Raw genomic sequence first — 23,249 nt, forward strand, 5'->3', positions numbered from 1 at the left:
ATATATATTGGAAATCAAGAACGGCCATCATTAACTTCGTTCCTTTCACGTGGCGAGACGAAATAGCCGCCATTATTCTGATTATTTGGCTCGCTTACAGCGAATGAGTTTCCCACTCTCGGTGGATGATTTTCCGTACAAATAAATGTCGGATTATCTATAATTAATTGGTGGATGCTGCAGATTCCACAATAAGGTAACATTTGGAATTATAATATCAACTATTCGGTTCTTTCGTCAGATATTTCCCTGATGAAAGTGATGCTTTACAAGTGAGCACGTGCTAATTCAAATATTCGGTTACAGGATATAACGTTATTTTCTTATGATTATCCTCAAAGAAGGATTCTCATAATTAATTCTGATTAATAAGAAAAGGAGATAAATTCTTATCTCGGGACGTAAATTCAATGGAATTCCAATTAATACTTCTCATTGATGAGCATACAAGGATTAAAGTTATTCTGAAGTTATATTCCTTGTGTTTCATATATTAAGACTTATATTTCGTTTACTTTATAAAACTCTCTAGCGTTTACTGTATATAATGAACGTGAAGTTAATTCGATATATGATTACTGTTTAAAATAATACCTCGACTACTCGATACTTTCTAATAACAATTCTGAACTACACGAACGAATAAGTTCTTTTGCTCAATTACGTTATGAAAAATTATTGTTGCGATCTTTCCGTATCTCTTTCGATTAATTCTAAGGATATATGCTTCAATTATTCACTGCATTTAGCAACGTATATGGAATAATTATATTTACTAATTGCAAGAAAGAAGTTTCAAAGTTTATCAAAGGGACAATTCCTACCAGACAGTTAAGTTATAATATTATCTAATTAGTTCCTACAGAATTCTTTTATTTATAATACTTCTCATTTTCAGATTTAACGTACTCAGAAATCTTTGGTTTCATTATTTCATATTCGTTATCTTAACATGTATTAATTGTATTATCCTCTTTATATGAGCCTTGTATTCATTATAATTGATGTGTTTGCCTCGAAGATATTCCCTTGCAAAATTTCTATAAAAGGAAGAGACCATTTATTTCATTTAATCATTCAGAATATTTAATACATTGAATATTCGTTCATACTTTATACCTTGAATCTATTTTGAAACATTTCGTACAGAGATCTCAGACTTAACTTATTATTGGTAATAAGGTTCTGTTAAACGAAGGGAATATTTTCTTTAAAATATTTTATATTATCTATGTACAATTTTGTTCACGAATACTGAGAAGGTTTTAGGGCAGTTTCCCTTCTCCTATGCAACAAATGTTGGTATTCTTTGTATAGTTCTGCCCATTTTCAACTTTTCTGGATTACGCACTCATTAAATTAATTGTTCTATTTCTTATTTTGAATATCGTTTCTCCTTCTCCACCATCCTTAGCTCACGCAACATACGAGGCGTGTACAAGCGGGATGCATCGATTACGTTGCTATCTTCCGCAATAATCTCCACACACATCCGGAAGAATACAGTGAGAAATTACATAAATGAATTAGTTATAAACAAACGTGTGTATCCCGAGACGGAAATAATAAACCCGCGCGCGATTCGTATAAGGCATCGTCCATGCAAATTGCCCTCCTCGCGGGCTATTTCACCCGATCGAGATAAGAATGACCATTCTTGTGAACAATAGCCGCTGCAATAGCAGAACCTAGTCGAATGTTTGCAGAAAGAAGGAAAAAGAGAGGAGAAGAGACATTTACGATTGTTTGTTTCTCGTCTTAGGCATACGAAATAATAAACAGTATTTCGGTTATTTCATGTAACAAAAGGAATAATCGAATAACAATAAGCAGAAAACGCGTCATCTTTAATAAAATATAATTAATGTCCGCGAAAGAATAATTTATGCTTAATAATCTGTTATTAAAGTAAATTAAAGGAAAGATGAGTTACATCGTAGTAAGTAAGCTATGCCGGTTCTAACTCGGGAGCTCCGAGGAGGGGTGAGAAGCGGGGTGGTACCCCGCAGTGGGGGGGATTACCGCGAGAAGGGGGAGGGGGAACCGCGTTTTCCGGCGTCGCGGGGGGCGGGGAGGGGGATACCGCGTTTTCGGACGTCGCGGGGGAGGGGGAGGGGGGTACCGCGTTTGCGGTCGCGCCGCGAGGAATGGGGAGGGGGGTACCACGTTTTTGGGCGCCGCGGGGGAGGGGGTCTGCGTTTTCACCGCGCTGCGGGGAGAGGGGACCCGCGTTCGCGTTTCGCCGCGCCGCGGAGTCCGCGTGCAACGGCCGCGTTGGTCCGCGTGATGTCACACGGCACGCTCCCGCTCGCGTTATCTCTCTTTCGCACGCGGTCTCTCGCTCCCGGCCCCCATTCTGTCTCCCGCCCGTTCGCGTTTTCTTTCCCTCGCGCGTTCTCACTCGCGGCCCCGTTCGCGTTCTCGCTCCCGGCTTCCGGCCCCCGTTCGCGCACGTCTTCTCGCTCCCGTCACCCATTATGGTTATATCATTTTTTATATTATTTTAAGTGATTTATTTTTATTTGAAATAAAAGGATGAATATTTAATAATTTATATGAGACGGATGAGAGAAAACGTTTAGTGATCGCGCAAAGAGTGCGGCAAGCGCATTCTTATCGAGCGTCTGTAATTCTAAATCGCTGACGGTGGACAAGGGAACGGTAGACAGAAGAAAAAATAATTTTAGATACAGTGATATGCATTTTAATATACATTTATTTCTCATGTAATGCATTGTGTATAATATTATCTGCAGCATACGCCAACAGTTCACAATTAATAACCGAATTTTTATCATAAAATTCACGCAAAATTCTAACTGCATTATATTTATCGGTGATACAATTTTGGCGTAAAATTGTTACAAATTGTTTAAATTTTTCACATACGCCATGAACATTTTGACATAGTTGAAAATACACATTTTCGACGCAATGTTCTAATTCGAACAGGAAGAGTACGGTTAACGGTTTCATGTACAGGCTGGTGTCGCACGATGTCAATTTTACAATATCTGCGTCACGTATTTTAACGAACTCCAGATCTCGAAACGCTAGCGATGATGGCGCCGATAACTGCACGAGTCGCTGAATATCTGAACGTTTTTCGATGAATGTCACCCACGTTGCATGAGGCAGAATTATCAGATTGCCTCGGTTATCGTCAATAAGTATATCCACAGAGGACATAGGTCCAGCGTTGATTCCAACATCCAAAAATTTATATGCTGTCGATGTCAAGGCAAATCGTCTTTGCAAAATACGTGGCGTATAACGGGGTTTATCAAAACTGAAAAAATACAATTATGTTTATAAAAGGTTTTTTTTTGCACAAGTATATAAAATTAACGGTACTTACTCATTGTGCTGTTTCTCGCACGTTTCATCCTGAATTGGAACGTAGTAGTTTGTACCGTGAATGTTCCCATCCCCAAATCCAAATAGGCTCTATGATACGATGCTTAGGACACCACTCCTCGGAGCGGATTGCTGTTTGCGTTTGAGGGAAAAACTCATAAACCTTTGGACGTGCATAGTCATGATCCAAAAAACATTTCCCATGCAACGACATGACAATGTAAAAATATAAACCATAACAATGTTTAATGGCGAATTTGTTGCGGGTGACAAACGCGCAAATAAAAGTATCGCAACGAGAAGCTGTGAACTCTTTCGTGAGTCCATGTCTGTGAAGTTGGCCCCCCCTTTTTCAAAATTCGGAAAATTTTATTAGAGTTCTGGATTCCCCAGAAAGAGTTTTAGCGTTCTCTGTAGTTTTTAAAAAGAGTTCCGTCATTTAAAGTGGTGAAAACACCATTTTAAAAATGGGGGGGCTAACTTTACGGCGCCTCCATTTAAAAAAAAATAAATTTTTTATGGTAGTTCCGAATAGATTTCGATGAGTTCTAGAGTTCCCTATAGGTTTTAAAAAGAGTTCCGTTCAAATAAGCCCAAAAATCGATGTCAAAGTTAAACAAAAAATTTCCACTTTTTTTAAATCAATTTTTTATGGTAGATTCAGAAAGATTTCGACAAGTTCTAGAGTTCGCTATAGGTTTTATAACGCTCCGACCAATATTTCAACAGTTACAGCCCCTCAAAGTGCCGCACCTCGAAAATTTTCTAAGTCCCAAGGGGTAATTTTTTTCGGAAATTGGCAATTCTCGCGGGAGTTCTAGTAGCCCCCCGAGGAGTTCTATCGAAAACTATCAAGGTCCGAAGCGCTCCAACCAATATTTCAAAAGTTACAGCCCTTCAGGGTCACCCTTAAAATTAAAAAATGGTTTTACCGGAGTTCTGGCGGGAGTTCTGGTGGCCCCCCGAGGATTTCTATCGAAAACTATCAGGGTCCGAAGCGCTCCGACCAATATTTCAAAAGTTACAGCCCCTCAAAGTACCGCACCTCGAAAATATTTGAAGCCCGAGGGGTAATTTTTTTTTAGAAAATCGGCAGTTTTCGCGGGAGTTCTAGTAGCCCCCCGAGGAGTTCTATCGAAAACTATGTAGTTCCAAAACGATTCGACCAATATTTCAAAAGTTACAGCCCTTCAAGAGTAACCCCTAAAATTAAAAAATGGTTTTATCGGAGTTCTGGCGGGAGTTCTGGTGGCCCCCCGAGGAGTTCTATCGAAAACTATCAGGGTCCGAAGCGCTCCAACCGATATTTCAAAAGTTACAGCCCCTCAAAGTACCGCACCTCGAAAATATTTGAAGCCCGAGGGGTAATTTTTTTTTTAGAAAATCGGCAGTTCTCGCGGGAGTTCTAGTAGCCCCCCAAGGAGTTCTATCGAAAACTATCAGGGTCCGAAGCCCTCTGACCAATATTTCAAAAGTTACAGCCCTTCAAAATAACGCACTTCGAAAATATTTGAAGTCCCGAGGGGTAATTTTTTTTTAGGAAATCGGCAGTTCTCGCGGGAGTTCTGGTAGCCCCCCGAAAAGTTCTATCGAAAACTATCAGGGTCCCAAGCGCTCCGACCGATATTTTAAAAGTTACAGCCCTTCAAAATAACGCACCTTGAAGGTATTCGAAGTCCCGAGGGGTAATTTTTTTTTAAGAAATCGGCAGTTCTCGCGGAAGTTCTGGTAGCCCCCGAGGAGTTCTATCAAAAACTATCAGGGTTCCAAGCGCTCCGACCAATATTTTAAAAGTTACAAGCCCTTCAAAGTACCGCACCTAAAATAAAAAAAATTTTTGCAAGAAAAACTTCAAGCTTTCACGTTAAAAAATCGAAAATTTTCGCGGATTTTTTTTGTGAACATGATAGGCCCACAAAGTGAAAGAAAAATTTTCTATTTTGTCCAGCTCGTAGTTTTCTACATGTAAAAATTACCAAACTCACAGAAACTAAAAAATAATAGTAACTTTTTGAAAGTAGAAATTTCAAGCTTTAAAATCTTTTTTTTTAATTTAAATTTTGTTCATTTATAACAAAGTTACAGCTGCTTGAATTTTGCCTATTTTTAAAGATAAATTTGGTATTCCTTTAATTTTTGTGAGAAGTATAGATTACTTAAAGAATTGGTAATTTGTCAGAGAAAAATATCTAGTTTGTGAAAGTTAGTATTTAAATAAATATGAATTAATTTCTTTTGTAAACTGATAATTAGTAGAAATAAAGTTTTATTATTAAAATAACTAATAGATAGTTTATAAAAAATAAATAACTATTTATTTGAAAATTAATAATTAGTGAAAAATAATTATTAATTTTTTCAATAATAAATAAATAGTCTTAGATAAATTACTTATTAATCAAATATATACAGTATATATGCGTACATTTGGATTAATTCGAAAGCTTAGTCTCCGTCTTTTAAAACATAAAATAATTTTATGCCACGACAGTGAAGTGCGGAATACAAGTTACTGAAAAAAATGTTTAAAAGACGAATCTTCAAATGAATTAGCAACCTTTAAATAATTTGAAAAGATAACACGAGATGTTAAATAAAATGCACCATTTAACAATAACTTCTAAAGTAAGAAGTTTAATTTACGGTGACCTAAATTTAAATGTGAAAAGAAATTAAATTATTTCAATGAATTCTCAAATTGTCCCCAATCAGAAATAGATACTAGTCACGTAGAAACAAATTTCCTAATTCGTCTGAATTATTCGATACAAATGTTCTAGTTTAAATGTGACACTACTTTATAAAATGTTAAGTTATTGTTTTCTCTACTCTACGATCAATATAGCAATCTTTACTTTTTTTTTAAATATAAATATTCTACAAAATCGGAAAACTATTTTACAACATAAGTAAAAAACGAAGTCAAAAAGCAAAATAATCAATTTTGACGCGATTAAAGGGGATCATCAATGGCGATTGTATTAAACTCTAGTCCATACTGACTAAGAATCGCGGATTATGCGTGAAAATTGTAGAGTTTCTTGACAACTCTTATGTACAGATGGATTCAAGTGTTTCTAGCTTCATCTGGTCTTATGCTACTTGTTCAGCATGTCTGTTCATTACCAGTTCTTCAGTAAAGGAAATTAGCTTTAAAAAAATTCAATTAATTTCAATTAATTTGCGCTTCTGCAAAAAGATTCTCGAAGATTGGATAATAATAACTACTTACCCCATAATTTTGTATCATAAAATAAATATTTGCATAAATATTAGTTTGAATGCGACCTTCAATCTGAGCTTGAGCAGCAACTCCCTTTAAGGAACAATTTTGTAGCACATTGTAAGCTTCTGTTGACCATTTACCTGCAAAGAAGTAACATCAAAGTATAATTACATATCCAAAGATAAATAATTTTGAGTAGAGATGTATAATCTGGAATAATAGTACATATAACGTTGTTACGTCCTGCGGACTCCACGATATCCCTTTTTCGCGGGAATTCTTATGCACCTAAGATAGCCTGTTCGATATCGTGGAGTCGCAATAGGGATCAGGACGGTGGCGGTGAGTCAGCGAGACAAGATTTGGTAACAAAACAATATATTCTGTGTCTAAATTACATATCTTATGTTTGCATTGTCTTAGGCGGCGCCTTGAAGGCGCCTAATCAAAAAATAAGTGCTAACGCACGGTTTAAAATTCAATGTGGCGGATGGCCTTCTTTGCAAGGGGCTCGGAGGGGACCGAGTTGTTATTGAGGTCGAGTTTAGAGCCCGGGGTGAGAGGTGGCTTGTCCGTCGGTTGATCCGGTGGGTCCACTGGCGATGACGGAGCCAGGAAAGCTCGCCTGAGCACCGTCTGACACGCTGTGGTTCGCGTCTCCTTGACGCGGATGGTCGAGCAATGCGGCAATCCCGTTTCGGGAGCGTCAGTCCGGCAGGCCTGGTGCGGCGCACCTCCGGGAGCTCCAGTGGAATAAGCTTCCACGGACGTATCGCCTGTCCCTTGTCCAACTCCCGTCTCGTCGCCTGCCGCTCCTGCGGCACTGGCTGGTTGGAAAGACGAGGTTTCACAAGGGCCGGTGTCTCTTGGTGCCGCTCCTGCGACACCGGTTTAGCGGGCTCCGCCCCCTTCGTGTGCCGCTCCTGAGGTACTGGCGGGTAGGAGAGGCGCTTCCTTCGTCTCTGGCTCCGCGTCCTGGTTCGGCACCTCTTCCTTCCGCTGTTGGAGTGGGGCCACTCCGCGCCTCCGCTTCCACTGTGCCGGGCCCGGAGGGGGCGTCCGACTTGGAGGGGGCCGCGGTCTCCACGATGGCTCCACAGGAGTGCAATGAGCGGAGGAGAAGTCTGCTCTCGACGCTCGACAATTACTGCGCGGAGGAGAGGGAATCTCACTCGACGCGACAAAAGAGTTAATGTTTCGATTCTCTCAACGCTTCCTCAATGCGAGATCGCAGAGTATAGCGGTAGGATTCAATGCTGGTCTGTGCGCAGCTCGCCTTAAATTGCTACTCGAACGTACTTTAAACGCGAGTAATTGTATGTGAGCCGGCGACGCGCCGCGGCGAGCCGCGAAATCTGATAAGCGCGTGTTGACCGGGCGCGCATTTGTCAGGCGCGCGCGGCACATGTTCGACTTCTCGAACATAGCCCTAAGATTAGGATAAACAAACCGAGTACGGACGGTTATCGATCGGGGTGAGGTTAGATTTCGCATTCCTTTTTTTTACGACCAAGCTACCTATTTGCTTGGGGAACTAAAAACAACCCCTCAGATGACAAATTACTAACAGACGAAGGATATGGTGACCAGATTCTCGTCAACCTCGTCTGACCCATAACTATAAACCCGGCGACACGACGCGCAGAAAGGAGCCTTAACTCCAGACGGGGGATGATGGAGATCTGTGTTATATCGCGCGACTCACTCAAAACTGGCCGTGCGATGTTCCGACAAACAGAAACGAAACCTAATACGTGCTTTTAGAAATCTTAAGAGCACGTGGCGGAAGTTTCTGTTTGCAGTAGAACTGCACTTAAAATTTAGAAGTATGGATCGTCTGTCAACATAAAAACAGGGTCGGGAGATAAGTAAGGAACCCCAATAAAAAAGAAATCGGCGATAGCCGAAAAAACAAATGCGTCATTGGAAAAAACCGATGGGTTACACCCCCAATAAGACAGTGGGGGCCTTAAAAGGGGGCTCACCAATGGAAAACCGCAAAAATCGATAACCGTCTCTAGCTTTCCAGGATAGGCGAAAACTTAAGAATCTACCTCTTGGGTGAGGAACATCTCAACCAATAAGAAATCCGTTAAACAAAAATTAGAAACATTCCGCCAACCCGAAATCCTTTAAACGAAAACCAGACACACCCCACAAGAAATCCACCCCTTCCATTCCCTACATTTTCCTATATAAACCCCGAGATTGCACTCGCTCTCAAAACTTCTCAGTCTCTTCAAGCCTCTGAAGATTTAGTCTACATTTCGGTATTATAATCGTGATCTCTTCCGTTTTCGAGTCACGATTCCGCATTTAGAGTCTGTGCAAGAGATCCAACAGCACATCAGTCGCTCCGACTCATCCACCAACGACACCAACGTCCATTTCGAGAAGAAACCCACTCCAACGTTTTGAACTCATTAAGTAGTAAGTCCCGCAATTCTCTTGATCCTTTCTTTTTCCGCGTTATCGCCCCCCTTCTTAAACGGTCTATCGATTGTCGGATCCCCGGAACCTTATTATTTTGGTGTCGGTCAGTGTAGGCATCAGGTTCCCAGCGGTCGTTGGCGTTGTCGTGGGCCTGACTTGCCTCTCGGCGTTTTCATCGCTGTCGTGGACTCAGCTGGTCCACTGACCCCCCTGAGCTTATGCTCGTGGGTCGGTCGGTGTAGGCATCGAGTTCCCAGCGGTCGTTGGCGTTGTGGTAGGCCTGACTTGGCTCCCGGCGTCTCGTCGCTGTCGCGGACCCGGCCTGTCCACTGACCTCCCCCCCTTTGAGCTCGACGATTTCCTTTTGTTCGCTTCCGACCGGGTCCGAGAGAGCTCGACTAAATAAATAAATAATTTTAGTGGACCCGAAAGTCCTACCCCCTCGAGGACAGAATCTCCGCACGATCAGGCGACAGAGAAATCGCTAGAACAAGCGGGCGCGACGGGAGGTCGAACTCCCCCGGGAGCAGCTCAACGCCGGTCCTCCGCGACTTGCCATCCCACCGCCCCTACCAGCTTTTTCGGAGGAACCCGGTTGTTCGCATCAGAATCGTCCCGCTATCATCTTGTCTTATCGCCCAGTTGTCCTACCCTCTCGCCCAAATTGCTGAACATCGCCCTATTTGCCGCGTGGCTCCGTTTCGCGTGGTCCCGCCTCGCATGGTCCCGGTTCGCGTGGTCCCCGTCAACCCCGATCCAGCCCGGTTCCTAGAACCTCCCGATTCCCCCTCCTCTTCCCGAAGTCCGTCCCCAACCTCCTCGACCGCCTCGACCGTTGCAAACCTCGAGGAAGTAGACAAACCCGAGGTGATAGATTTAGAGTAATAATTATAAAATACATTCATTTTATTCTAATTCTCATATGTTTCACCTAAAGAATTTCATTAAATGTACATAATGTTCGACAGCCGTCTGCACAAGTTCTCCTTTGTTTTATTATATACATCCACACTTTTTACACTAACGCCTAGTTTATAATTATTTTTTCAAATAACATTATTTTTTTATGTCAAATAAATATGAATACTTATGTTAAAGACATCTCCATTCTTTCTTTAATTTAAGACCTCACCCTCAGTACTTTCCCTCTCTCGAAATTGCACGAGGTCCGATCCTGAGTTAAAGGGATTAAATTCTCTGACTCGAAAAAGGACCGACGATCGCACCGCTCACGAAAGGCGTCCTAACGTCTTTACGGACGTTGACCCTTTCTGAGTCATAAAAGTGCGTTCGGCTCGCGCCACGCGTCTCAGAGCGCGTACCTGCGAGCGACATTTGTAAGTATCTAGCTGCGTCCTCCCTTCCCTTGACCCCTCTGGTTAGCCTTTCTCTTGCTTCCCAGATTTTCATATCCTAATCCCGGGGTTGGATGTAACAACGTCAATATATAGTTACCGTTCTTTGGCTGAATATTTGCTAAAAAGATTTCGATGGCTTGGAAGAATAGGCTCAAATAATTATATATCAATGGCCTACATTACGAATTACTAAACTGCCAGTAACCACCGTGATCGAGTAATCGTACTACGCTTCTCTCTCTCGATGGATCTGGACGTTCAATGCATCCTCTAATCTATTTGTCGCTCCAATATACAGCCACGTAATCATCCTCTACAAAGTAAAAATGTATTGTATAATCAGAATATCCTGATTTCTTTTTTATTCAACGAGTTAAGATTATATCACTTACTGTTCAATACATCTGAAACTGGCAGCAATTCATTGATATACCAACCAATACATCATGCTGTTTTCCAAATTTTGCAAAAGGAGAAATAATGAATAAGTCGGAAACTGAACGAAGAGCCAATTTGGCTTGACAGTGTGAGAGATATTAATGTTATTATTAATGTTATAACACTCTCAACCAGGGACAGGGGCCGTTGAATCGGGACATTATACACAACTTCTTCGATCACCTGGGCTATTGTCGTGATATGTATATTCACGCCAAACCGCATATATAACATCGTGTTATTTTTACATTTAGGAAAATTATTTCATATTAACTCAATAAGCGTTAAACTTGCATACATAAGTGAATCTCGCGTTTTATGTAAAACTAAATTTTTCGCCCGCGCTTCGCGCGGGCTCAAATTCTATTCCCCTCTCCCCAAACTCACTCATTAATTAGGAGCACCTTTGATATTTTTTCTCCTCAAACTCTAACCTACATCTTCGAATTCTTTTTTAAAAAATAAAAAATAATAGATAATATTACAGATGCAGATTAGCATATTGTCAAATATTTCACAAATGTAATCCCTTATATTAAAGTCTTTAAATTTTATTTTTGCTCGCGCCTCGCGCGTTTCAACCTCCGTTGACCCACCATTATTAACTCTCTTTCATTTTCTTCCATTTTATTTTCTTTTTTCGAAATCATCAAAAAAATTAAAAAAATTTTGGCACTGGTTTCAAGAAAATCAATTCTTAATGAAAAATTATCCATTAATAAAAAATTAAACTTATCCTCCAAAAATTAAAAATTTTGACTTCTATTTCATATATAATTCTTTAAGATTTGGTCAATTAATTCCCGAAAACTTGGAAAAATTTTGTAACCGAATCCCAAAAAAATCGGTGACAAAAAATTATACACTTTATAGCAAACCCCAGGAAATTCTATTTTTATATCATATACAATTCTTTGAAATTGGATCAATTAACTCCCGAGAAATTTGAAAAATTTTGTAACCGGTTTCCACAAAAATCGGTAACGAAAAATTATCTATAAAAATTATCCATAAAAAAATTCAGCTTGATATCTCAAAATTTACGGAAATTGGAGCAGAAATCGGAAACCCCTTTATTATTAGCAATTTTTCTATAAACTCATCGTAGCCATCCTTAAAAAATTAGAAAATTTTGAAACCGGTTTCCAAAAAATTGGTTATGAAAAATTATACACATCTTCGCCATCCCCAAAAAATTTGGGCATTGTTTTTAAGAAAATAACGAAAAATTATCGGAATATTCCCCGGAAAATTCTACCCCTGTTTCATATATAATTCTTCTAAATTCGGTCAATTATTTCCCGAAAAATTAGAAAAATCGGTTTTCAGAAAATCGGTAGCAAAAAATTGGCCGCGACATTTTCATCCCCGGGAAATTCTACCCCTGTTTCATATACTTTTGGTAAAAATTTGGTCCACTAACGAATGAGTAGTTCGCGTACATACAGACAGACAGACAGACGACGTGACTTATATATATAGATAAGAAACCGGTAATCTAACTTTGTTCGAAAGAGGACCGCGCACGCGAGCGAGGACACGAACCGCGGATAGGAAGAGACAGTCAATGAGTAGTGTAGGCGGACAAAGTACAATTTATTTTCTATTTACACTATTTACAAAATGCTGTATCGCAATTATAAGGATGGAAGAGATCGTGTCGCGAAAGCGCATGCAAACGCCGATGCAGGCAGCGCGAAAGATTAAGCGAGCGAAAGAGTGAGCAACTCTAACTACTAAGCGCAAGCGAAAGAAAGGAGCAAGCAACTCGAAATATTGACAGCGGCAACTCGGAAACCAGAGAGCGACTGGCTCCGTTGCCAAGAGCGCGTGTCCCTTTAAGCTCTCGGGGGCTTCTCGCAAATTCGAGACTTCGAATACACGCCTCACCGAGAGAAGTCCCCGAGAGATCCGTGATCGACAATTATAAACAGAGGAAACAAAGCAAACACGCAAAGATCATTCGCTCGGCAATGCCTTGTTTCCACTGTTTACTCATTCGGTCGTCACGCCGAAAATCACGGCGATAACGCTCGAGTCTCGGTGCTCGCAACTGCCGTGCTGAAATGCTAATTTATAATTTCGACTCCGATATCGTTATAAACGTTTAAGCAATCTTAAACATACCGCCCGCCTCGTCAGAGGGACTGACGAAATAAATCGCGGTACGATAATTAGCGATGACACGCGAATCCGCCGATGGGGTCGTTGACTTTCGATCGCGCGAGCAAATTTTTACGTCACGCAGTGTCGTAACGCACAGGGGTTTAAAGATACTGAAATCCCCTTCCGGCGGATCTATTGCGCAACATGAATACTTGACTTAAAGTCCGGTTGTACACGAACGCGTCCGTAAGCAGAGCTACTTTAAAACCGCGAATTTTAGGCGTTAACGTTTTACTTTGCTCCCGGGAATTTAATTTTGCACAATGCTTTAATTTATATATCGGCGTCGCTAGTCGGTAGAATCACAAGTTTTACAATAGGCCTCAGCCGCCGCGGTGCGAACGGTGACCACGCGAACGCGTCCGTCCTCTCCCGGATGGACTCGGGTGACGCGAGCCAACGGCCATTTCGTTGGCGGAGTGGCTTCGTTCCGGATGAGGCAGAGGCTGCCGACCCGGAGGTCAGGCTTCTGGACAAGCCATTTGGGACGATGACTCAGAGCTTGGAGATACTCTCGAGCCCACCGCTCCCAAAAGTGATCCTGCATCTTCTGCAACAACTGCCAGCGGGATAGGCGATTGTCGGACACGTTCAGCAGCGACGGGTCGGGCACAGCCGTCAACGCGGACCCCATCAAGAAGTGCCCCGGCGTCAGCGCAGCCAAGTCATCCGGGTCATCCGAAAGAGCCTATAAAGGACGTGAGTTTAGGCACGCTTCTACCTGGGCGAGGAGAGTGCTCATCTCCTCGTATGTTAAGGTGGCTTCGCCCAGCATCCTCCGGAGGTGGTGCTTCAGGGACTTGACGGCTGCCTCCCATATGCCCTTAAAGTGGGGCGCGGCTGGAGGGTTGAACCGCCATTTGATCCCGTCACAGGCGAGCTGGCTGGCGATCTGTCGTCCTTCCGGATGGCTCGCCGCGAAGAGAGCGCGCAGCTGCGCGTCGGCCCCGACGAAGTTGGTCCCGCAATCGCTGTGAAGGCTGAGGCACAGCCCGCGGCGGGAAGTGAATCGGCGAAGCGCCGCCAAGAAGGCCGCCGCGGTGTAGTTCTGAGACGACCTCCAAATGAACTGCTCGCGTGGCGAGGCAGACGAAAACCGAGATAAACGCCTTGTGGGAGCGCTGGCCTCGGCTTTTGGTCGTCCGCACCATAATGGGCCCGGCGTAGTCAACGCCCGTGTGTAGGAATGCCCGTGAAGGTCTCACTCTTTCGCGTGGTAGATCGCCCATCAGCTGCTGCGGGGTTGCCGCCAACGCGCGCACGTCACGCAGCGGAGAATCAGCCGCTTCACTAGAGCGCAGTCTCGCGGGATCCAATATCGCTGTCGGATCATCCCCAGGGTCATCTGGACTCCCCCGTGCAATGTCCTCCTGTGGCAAGCCTCCACGGTCAGCCTGGTGAATCGTGAAGCCTCGGGCAGGATCACGGGATGCCGTTCGTCGTAGGCCAGGACGGCGTGCTTGAGCCGCCCGCCAACGCGCAGCAGTCCTTGAGCATCTAGAACAGGGTTAAGTCTGACAAGAAAATTAGATCTCGGCAGCGAGCGGCCCAGCCGGACCGACTCCATGTCTCGGTTGAAGTGAATCGCCTGCGTCAGCCGGATCCAACTCAAGCGGGCCTCCTCCAGCTCCTCGGCGGAAAGGTCGTCCCCGTACCCGGAGGCCGTTGACTCCGCTCTTGCTTGACAGCTTTGCCTCCGGCAAAGCCATCGCCGGCACCATGCCGTCACGCGCAGTAGTCGCTGGAGCGAGGAGAAGCGGAGAAGCTCCTCAGGTTCCTGGACCGCGGCAGTCTCTGGCACCGCCACGTGGACTCGCACGCGCTCGTCGGGCAGGCCCTCCTTCTCGGGTACGGCAGCGGAAGCAGGCCATGTCGAAGGGTCCTCTTTAAGCCAGGCGGGGCCCTGCCACCAAAGCTGGTGGCCGATCGGTTCGCCCGGGGAAAGCCCCCGCGAAGCGCAGTCAGCCGGGTTGTCTCCTTCTGGCACATAATGCCACAGAGCCTCCGGCATCGTCGTCTGTATCTCAGAGACTCGGTTGGCCACGTAGGTCTTCCAGCGGGTCGGGTGACCACGGATCCATCCCAGCGTCACCATGGAATCCGACCAGAAGTGGAAGGTGGCCCCTTGTAATTCGAGGACGGTCTTGGCGTGAGAGGCGAGTTTGACGAGCAGCGCAGTGGCGTTGAGCTCGAGTCGAGCCAAGGTAACCTGCTTGAGAGGGGCGACCTTTGTTTTGGCTGCCATCAAGGTGACTCGCCATGATCCGTCCTTTGTCTCCGCTCGTAGGTAGATTACGGCAGCGTATGCTCTCTCGGAAGCGTCAGCGAAGCCGTGGAGCTCGAGGCCAGTTCCCGGCGCATCCGGAAAAATCCTCCGCGGAACTCGAATCTGCTCCAGTAGCGGAAGCTCGGTCTGATACTCCCTCCATCGTCGGGCGTTGTCTTCCTCCAGTGGGTCGTCCCAGTCGAGACCCTGCAACCAAGTAGCCTGGAAGGCTATCTTGGCACGTACCACGACCAGCGCCAGCCAACCAAGGGGGTCAAAGAGCCGGGCAGTGAGCGACAACACTGACCGTTTAGTGACTGAAGTCACCGGACTCGTCCGTGTCGCGAAGGAGAAACTGTCGACGCCGGGGTGCCACTGTAAACCCAGGATGCCGTGCGATTCCTGAGATCGCCAAGCGCGAAGCTCGCGCTGCATACGATGTTCCGCCGGGACTCCCGTCAAAATCGCCTCATCGTTAGCCGACAACTTGCGCAGCGGAAAGCTGCCCGCCGCACAGAGTTCCGTTAGCTGCTGCCGAAGGGCCATAGCCTCTTCGAGGGTATCGGCGCCCGAAAGTACCTCGTCCATGTAGCGGGCGCTGAGCAGCGCTAGGGCGGCCAGCGGGAAGCGTTCCTTTTCGTCTTCGGCTAGCTGAAGCAAAGCACGAATAGCCTGGAAAGGAGAACAGGTTATCTCCCAGGCCCGTAGGTAACGGTGTTGAAAATATACTCCCGTATCTTCTCGTCTGTGTGGTACCGCCACAAGATCCGCTGAAGATCACGATCTTCCCCGTGAACCAGAATCTGGCGGTACATTTTTTCCACGTCCGTGGCTAGGACGTAACGGTAATGACGCCAGCGCAGCAGCACATCCGCGAGGGCCGGCAGCAGATTCGGGCCCGCCAGAAGGTTTCGGTTTAGTGAGTCGCCCGAAGGAAGCGCTGCCGAGCCGTTGAACACCACGCGCAGCTTTGTCGAGGAACTAGCCTCCCGCATGACGCCATGGTGTGGGAGATAACACACTCGGCTCTTCGCGATCTCGTCCGGCGCGACGGGGGTCATGTGGCCGAGTTTCTCGTACTGCCGCATGAAGTCGACGTACAAGCTCTTCAAGTTCTCGTCGCGAGAAAGCCGCCTTTCCATTTGAGTGAACACCCGTAGAGCGTAGTTGCGCCTTCCCTTGAGATTGGGCAGCGGATTTACGACGGGGAGTCTCACAACGAATCGGCCTTCCGCGGTACGCGAATGAGTTCGGGCAAAAAAGTCCTCGGTCTCCTGCTCCTCCCTGGTCAGCGCGGGAGGGCCGACGGGCAGTTCCTCCTGCCACCAGAATCCCTGCACCAGAGCGGAGAGCTCCGCGTCGACGTGGCACTGGTGCGCTACCGCGGTTCCTGGATTCGCCACCGCTCCGGCGGCGCCGGAGATAATCCACACTAACGCCGTATTTTGGGCAACAGGCTCGTGTGCCCCGCCCTTGAGCAGTCCCGGTTGGAGGATCTCGGCGACGACATCGGCGCCCAGCAGGAGATCCACTGGGTCCGAGCCTAGAAATTCGGGATCGGCGAGCTCCAGCCCGCGGAGATGCGTCCACGCCTCTTTATCCGCACGGATCCCTTCACCGTAGAGAGAGAGCCGAGGGAGTATTAAGGCCGACACGGCGATTGACGGCCCTTCTCCCCGGGGAGAGATGTCGAGGGTCACCAGGCCTCGCGCACGAGCCGTCCGCTTCCCGCCAACACCGAATACCGCGACCGAGGCGGGTGCGCGGGACAGTTTTAGGCGCTGCACCAACGATTCCGCGACGAGCGATGACTCGGAACCCTGGTCGATTAGAGCTCGCGCGGTACGCTCGATGCCGAACCGATCACGCACGCGGACACGGGCGGTGGCGAGGAGCACAGCCACTGCGGTTTCAGAAGGTCCTTGCGCGAGATGCGAAGTGGCAACCTCGGTTCCTTGGTACGCGTTGTGCAGGCTCGAATGGTGTCGGCCGTCACACACGGAGCAATTTCGTTTCAAATCACACTTATTTAACTTGTGTTTTCCAAGGCAATTGAGACAGAGATTATTTGCCTCGACGTGCAGTTTTCTTTCCGCGGCGGTTTTATCCTTATACGAGGGCAAAACATGGTAAAGTGTCCCTTTTGGCAAACGGAGCAGCGACCGAGTCGGTTTTCCTGCTTCTTTGCATGCTAGGCTCGCGTTTGCTGCGCGGAATTCCCCCCGGCTTTCGCGGAAGTCGCGCTCTCCGATTTAGCCGGCTGGAGCGATTCGAGAGTATGCAGACGTCGGTCCAGAAACTGCTGCAAGACGGAAAACGACGGCGGATCCGACGTTTCGCTGATAGCGTTCTCCCACTCGCGACGCGAACGCGGGTCGAGAAGATCCACGACGAGATGGACGAACAGGTCCTCACTACGCGAAATCGGCCGCCCGATGCTGTCGAGAGCGCCGACAGTGCTCACGACACGGTGATACACCTTGCGTAACTCAGATACTGACTCACCCTTTAGTTTTGGCAGCGACGTAAATTGAGCAAGGTATGAGCGCACCAGGAGTCGCTTGTTTTCGAAGTAGTCCGTCAAAGTCTTCCAAGCGCGCTCGAAGTTCTCGTCCGTCGTGGGCAGGCTGCGCACTAAGAGTTCCGCCTCCCCCTTTAGGCACGACTTCAGGTAGTGTAGCTTCTCAACTGGAGTTGTTGAGGCATCCTTCCCGATGATCGAATGGAATAGGTCACGGAAGGCGGGCCACTCTTCATATTTGCCCGCGAACTCCGGCAGCTGAATGCGCGGCAAGGTCGTACCGGCAGCGGCCGGTGCGGGAGCGCCGTCCGCCTTACTCTTGAGCTTGCGGAGCGTCTCGAGGAACATGCCCTTTTGTTGTATGTAAGCCTTCTCTGCAGTAGACGGCACGTCCTTCTTCTCGTAATTATGATCCACCAGAATCTCCCAGAAGGCGGCATATATTTTTTCGTGCTGAGCCTCGAATTTCGCCCAGTTGGATTCGAGGGCCTGCAAACGCGCTTCCACCAACCCTATGGTGATATTTGGTGCTCCCACCTTCCTCAGGTTCTCGTACGAGCGAGCAATGCGCCCGTAGAGCTCATGTTGACTGCGGATAAGTTCCTCCATCTCTCTATTCGTCTCTTTGGAGACAGATCCTGCCATTTCCGTGGCGTTCTCCTTACTCATCGTCTCCCCTCAATGTTATTCGACGGAACGTGGAGGAAGGTCACTTAAGCACTCACTCACAGCCCGAGCGCCGGTCACCGGATCCGGCTCGAAGGACCAAAAAATGTTCGAAAGAGGGCCGCGCACGCGAGCGAGGACACAAACCGCGGATAGGAACAGACAGTCAATGAGTAGTGTAGGCGGACAAAGTTGTAGTGGCGCGTCTAGGTTCTTCGTTGCTGTTCGATGGTTGATAGAGAGAGGGATCGGCAAGTTGGCCATTGAATAGTGTTGCGCCCGTGCCGGGACGCCCGGTAGAAGCCTGAAAAGCAGTCGCGAAGATTCGTATGTATTTGACCGGAAATGAATGTCCGGGAAAGAATCTACCATATGAAATCGTTTGGATTTTGTATGAAGACTTTTGAAGTGCAATTGAAAAGGTTTGTGAGTCATTCGTTTAATTGTAATTAATTAATTATTTTTACACCATGCATTTAGCCGAAATAGATAAATTAATAAAAGTTTTTAAACGAAATCGTTTGTATTTTGTATGAAGAGTTATTAAGTGTGATTAAAAAGGTTTGTGAGTCACCCAGATAATTTTAATTAAATATTTATAAACTCGGTAATTAGCCGAAATATAGATTTTTAGTTATTCATGTTAAAAGAAGAAGGCGCTAGTGTTCCCGAAGGTCCGTCTGCAATCAGAATTAATATGAACGTTTTAAAAATTATTTTATACTGAAATAAATAAATATACAGGCTAATAAACCTGTAGCTATAAGCGATAGTTGCTAATTAAGTTTGTCACTCATATTTCCATCTTGCAGAGGACCTCCGTAACGAGATCAAAGATGCATGTACACCAGCTGTGCAGGGTGAAGAGGTTATCTCAAACGCCCTTAATTGGGCCACAGTCCAATCAGTCCAAGAGCGACTCAAATGTCATTACCGCTGAGAAGTACTTCTTGCCATTTGAGTCAGCATGTCAGAGCTAGTCACTACGGATTGTGGTGACACAGCACTGGACTGCCTGCAGAAGTTAATCGCATATAGCCATCTCACTGGCAATGTGCCTGATTAAACGGAGCCTAACAAGCTGCTGATTGTGCGCATTGTCGAGACAATTTGCGGTTGCTTCACCGGTCCACAGACCGATGAGAGTGTGCAGTTGCAGATTATTAAAGCTCTGCTGACTGTAATGACAAGCCAGCATGTGGAGGTATACGAGGGCACGGTATTGTTAACAATTCGTATTGTTTACAACGTTTACTTGTCGTCGCAACCTGGTGAATCAAACGTACAACAGCCTGTGCGACTCTCACGCAGATGATCAACGTGATCTTTGCGCGAATGGAGACTCAGGCGGAGGAAGAGAACGTGAGGCTTGATGGAGAACATCAGCAGGAGGGTTCTGTCATAGCAAATGGCAAAACTGAAGCTGAGCTAAGTCTTAGTTAGCTAAGTCTAACTAGCTCATCTTCATGAAACTTTACGTTGCGTGCGTCTATTTAATGACGATGGATGTAGAAAGCTCTTTAAATCACTTCGAGAGGATTATCAAAAGCGATTTCCTTATATCGCATATTTAATCAGATGTCGTCAGGGATTGCTGTCGACATTAGCTCACTTAGATAGGTACTGTTTATATATAAATATCATCTTTGTATGTAATGTATAAGTAAATGTAAGATGTTTAAATGTAAGATGTTAACCGTTTAATAATAATATTTTTCAGATTATGCGTGCGAGTTAAGTGCGATCGGGATGCTATCAATAATCATCTTGTATCCGTTTGTGTGAGAGTATTTTTGGAAAAAAAGAAAGCTTTCCTCCTGCGAAGAGTTTAAAAAGCTTACGCTAGCTGACGAGAAACAGGATAATTTTCTAGGGAAGGTCCACGTGGAAATGGACAACGATCCGATTTGGCAATGTACATGAATATAATTATTTATCTCGCAATTGATCTTATTGTTAGCGGAGTGCTCAGAGACGTCTGAACTTACTTCTTACTTTCAGCGGCAAGCGCCAACCAATTAGATTTGGCGAGAGTCGTGGTGGAAAGAACCGTCATGGCACGGGTATACCACAATGCGCTCTATCTAAATGAAGATGGAGATGTATATAGGGACCAGTTTTTTCACGGTCATATCAATAAGTTGGCAAAGGTCGTAACTTCAAATCACAGGAACCTACGCATTTCAAAAGTTTATCATTACGAATGCCCCTGGTCATGGGCGCAGGCTGAATTGGCTGTGATATCGGCGTATAAGACTCCTAAGGATAAGTTGCAGTGTGTATTTCGTTGCGCGACTACCATCATGAATCTCATCTCCATGGCGTCGGAAAGAGGCATACCTGCTGCCGACGATCTGACTCCCGTGCTGGTCTACAGGTATGTCATAATCAAGGTATGCGATTGAAAAGAGAATTGTAATTTTAGCAAGAAGAGTGATAGTTAACGTGTGCTTAATTTCAGACTAATCTGCCGTCGTCGTATCGACTGTTCAATATGTAGACAGGGACAGCTTTTACGGGAATCGATTGGAGGGAGAAGAACAATATTGGTGGACGCAGTTCTGCGCCGCGATCGAGTTAAGACAATGGATTAACAGTTTCTCAAGAGTATCACGATAAATAAGATTAGATTCGATGCTGGTGATAATGTAGAAATGTATCATAATCATAATTTGACGATTTCATAAAGAAGAAGACCAATATCTTGTGTAAAGCTAGCTGAACAGTTTTATGCTTCCAGTATCAATTAAAATTCTTAAATAGCCTCTTAAATAGTCTAACTGTTAATTCTTTCGCACGTTATTATGTAACATTAGCAAAGACTGAATCAGATTATACGTAAAGTGTGGCTTTATCTTTATTTGTAACTCTGTTGTACAATGTCACAGGACATCGAAAAAAAAAGAAACGTTTAGATATTCTATAATTTATGTACAATACAGAACTATAGAGAATTGCTAACCATTTAGCAGGATAAACTGTGTTGGCGTACTCTTTATGCGCACCTTCCTCAAGAGCCGAGACTCGAACCAGATCCGTGAAAAATATCGCCAATTTCGTAGAGCTTTTGTACAGTTTTACTCTAGGAATATCGCGAGAGAAAGGAAGACTTCGGAGATTTTTATCTGAATCGATCGACATAAAGAGAGAGCATAGTAAAGAAGCTATTAGCTTTCGAGAATTTGAACGCATAATACTTTGTTATAATACTATGAGCGAATAATTAGTTTACGTCACTCTGTCAAGTTTTAATATTAAATTACTAATAATATATCGATATCGGTAGTTTAATAATAATAATACATTTAAAAGCGCTCAATTTAAAAGTAGGGCAATCCTAATAAACGACTGTGTTATGTGTGCGTTCCCTAAAATTCCACGTATCGCGCGCGGTCGCGAGGGCCACAACAAAGTGCTTGGCGTAGTCGCGAGCGGGCGCGACAGGTATCGATGAAGCGCGTGCGAGAATCGCGAATCGGAGCCGGTGCTCCGATCTTCCCCCCTGTTTCGGCGCTCCGACCAGAAGCAATCTGGAGTTCATAATAAACGGACGTATTTGGTATCCTTGCGAGTAGCTCATTTTACGAACCTGAACCTCCTACACCACAGACTGTAAAAAAAATTCAAGGTGGAACGCAATGGACAATCCGGTTGCTCTGACATGCTAACTTAAATGGCAAGAAGTACTTCTCAGCGGTAATGACATTTGAGTCTCTTTTAATTGGGTTGTGGCAGGGCGTTTGAGATAACCTGCTCTTCACCCTGCACAGCTGGTACATCTTTACAAACTTAATTAGCAACTATCGCTTATAGCTACAGGCTTATTAGCCTGTACATTTATTTATTTCAGTATAAAATAATTTTTAAAACGTTCATATTAATTCTAATTGCAGATGGACCTTCGGGAACACTAGCGCCTTCTTCTTTTAACATGAATAACTAAAAATCTATATTTCGGCTAATTACCGAGTTTATAAATATTTAATTAAAATTATCTGGGTGACTCACAAACCTTTTTAATCACACTTCATAACTCTTCATACAAAATACAAACGATTCCGTATAAAAACTTTTATTAATTTATCTATTTCGGCTAAATGCATGGTGTAAAAATAATTAATTAATTAAAATTAAACGAATGACTCACAAACCTTTTCAATTGCACTTCAAAAGTCTTCATACGAAATACAAACGATTTCATATGGTAGATTCTTTCCCGGACATTCATTTCCGGTCAAATACATACGAATACAGTGATTACTCAAATACGCGATAGAAACCGAAATATATGTGAGCCACTCTATTTGTTACATACCACCATTAAGAAGTGCCCTTGAGTCGCTGACTTGTGAACGCGTCGTGTTTCGATCTGCTACCAATATGGCCGCTATCTTCCCTCTGCGTTCCCGTCAACTGCGTTCCCGCCAATATCGGGTCAATGCCGCTGCTGCGTGACTGCGTTCGTGCCAATTCTCTCGATGCTGTATCGGATCCTTCGATCATTCGATGATGTGTATCGCCACCGATTACTCGTACTGATGCTCGCTGATATGCAATGCCCAATGCAAAGCCGTGCTGTGAGATATGCTTGCACGCGTGCTCTCGCTTCACACGACGCCTGTATGATTGCGTCGCTGTTTCGCCCTGTTGGGTGCTGGATGTATGTACTCTCAAGACCGTTATTGTTACGCTGCTTAGATTTGCAATCCGATGTGTTGATTTGCAAACCCGTTCGCACGATCTTCAATATGAGATTCGCTCACGCTGATTTCTCATTGCTTCTATGCGACGCCATGTCCGACTTCGCTGCTCGCACGA

At 45.1% G+C, this 23,249-nt stretch overlaps 1 protein-coding gene and 1 long non-coding RNA gene across 3 annotated transcripts in view; one reads left to right on the plus strand and one right to left on the minus strand.

The window, feature by feature from the left end:
- The window catches only part of LOC139810318 (uncharacterized), a 55,003-nt gene extending 33,220 nt beyond the window's left edge, over positions 1-21,783 (plus strand). For both annotated transcript variants that reach the window (XM_071773740.1, XM_071773741.1), the window contains 4 exons: positions 19,244-20,051; positions 20,152-20,346; positions 20,433-20,808; positions 20,893-21,783. In XM_071773740.1, the coding sequence (XP_071629841.1) occupies positions 19,244-19,411 (168 nt within the window). In that variant the 3' untranslated portion in view covers positions 19,412-20,051; positions 20,152-20,346; positions 20,433-20,808; positions 20,893-21,783. The remainder of the gene's footprint in view (positions 1-19,243; positions 20,052-20,151; positions 20,347-20,432; positions 20,809-20,892) is intronic.
- On the minus strand, positions 2,697-5,451 carry LOC139810219 (uncharacterized). The gene is made up of 3 exons (XR_011731260.1): positions 5,017-5,451; positions 3,359-3,489; positions 2,697-3,289 (listed from the first exon to the last, which is right to left on the minus strand). It is a non-coding gene; the product is annotated as an uncharacterized lncRNA (long non-coding RNA).
- Positions 21,784-23,249: the final 1,466 nt, after the last annotated feature.

This window comes from Temnothorax longispinosus, chromosome 3 (genome assembly GCF_030848805.1).
Source record: "Temnothorax longispinosus isolate EJ_2023e chromosome 3, Tlon_JGU_v1, whole genome shotgun sequence".
Taxonomy (NCBI): Eukaryota; Metazoa; Arthropoda; class Insecta; order Hymenoptera; family Formicidae; genus Temnothorax; species Temnothorax longispinosus.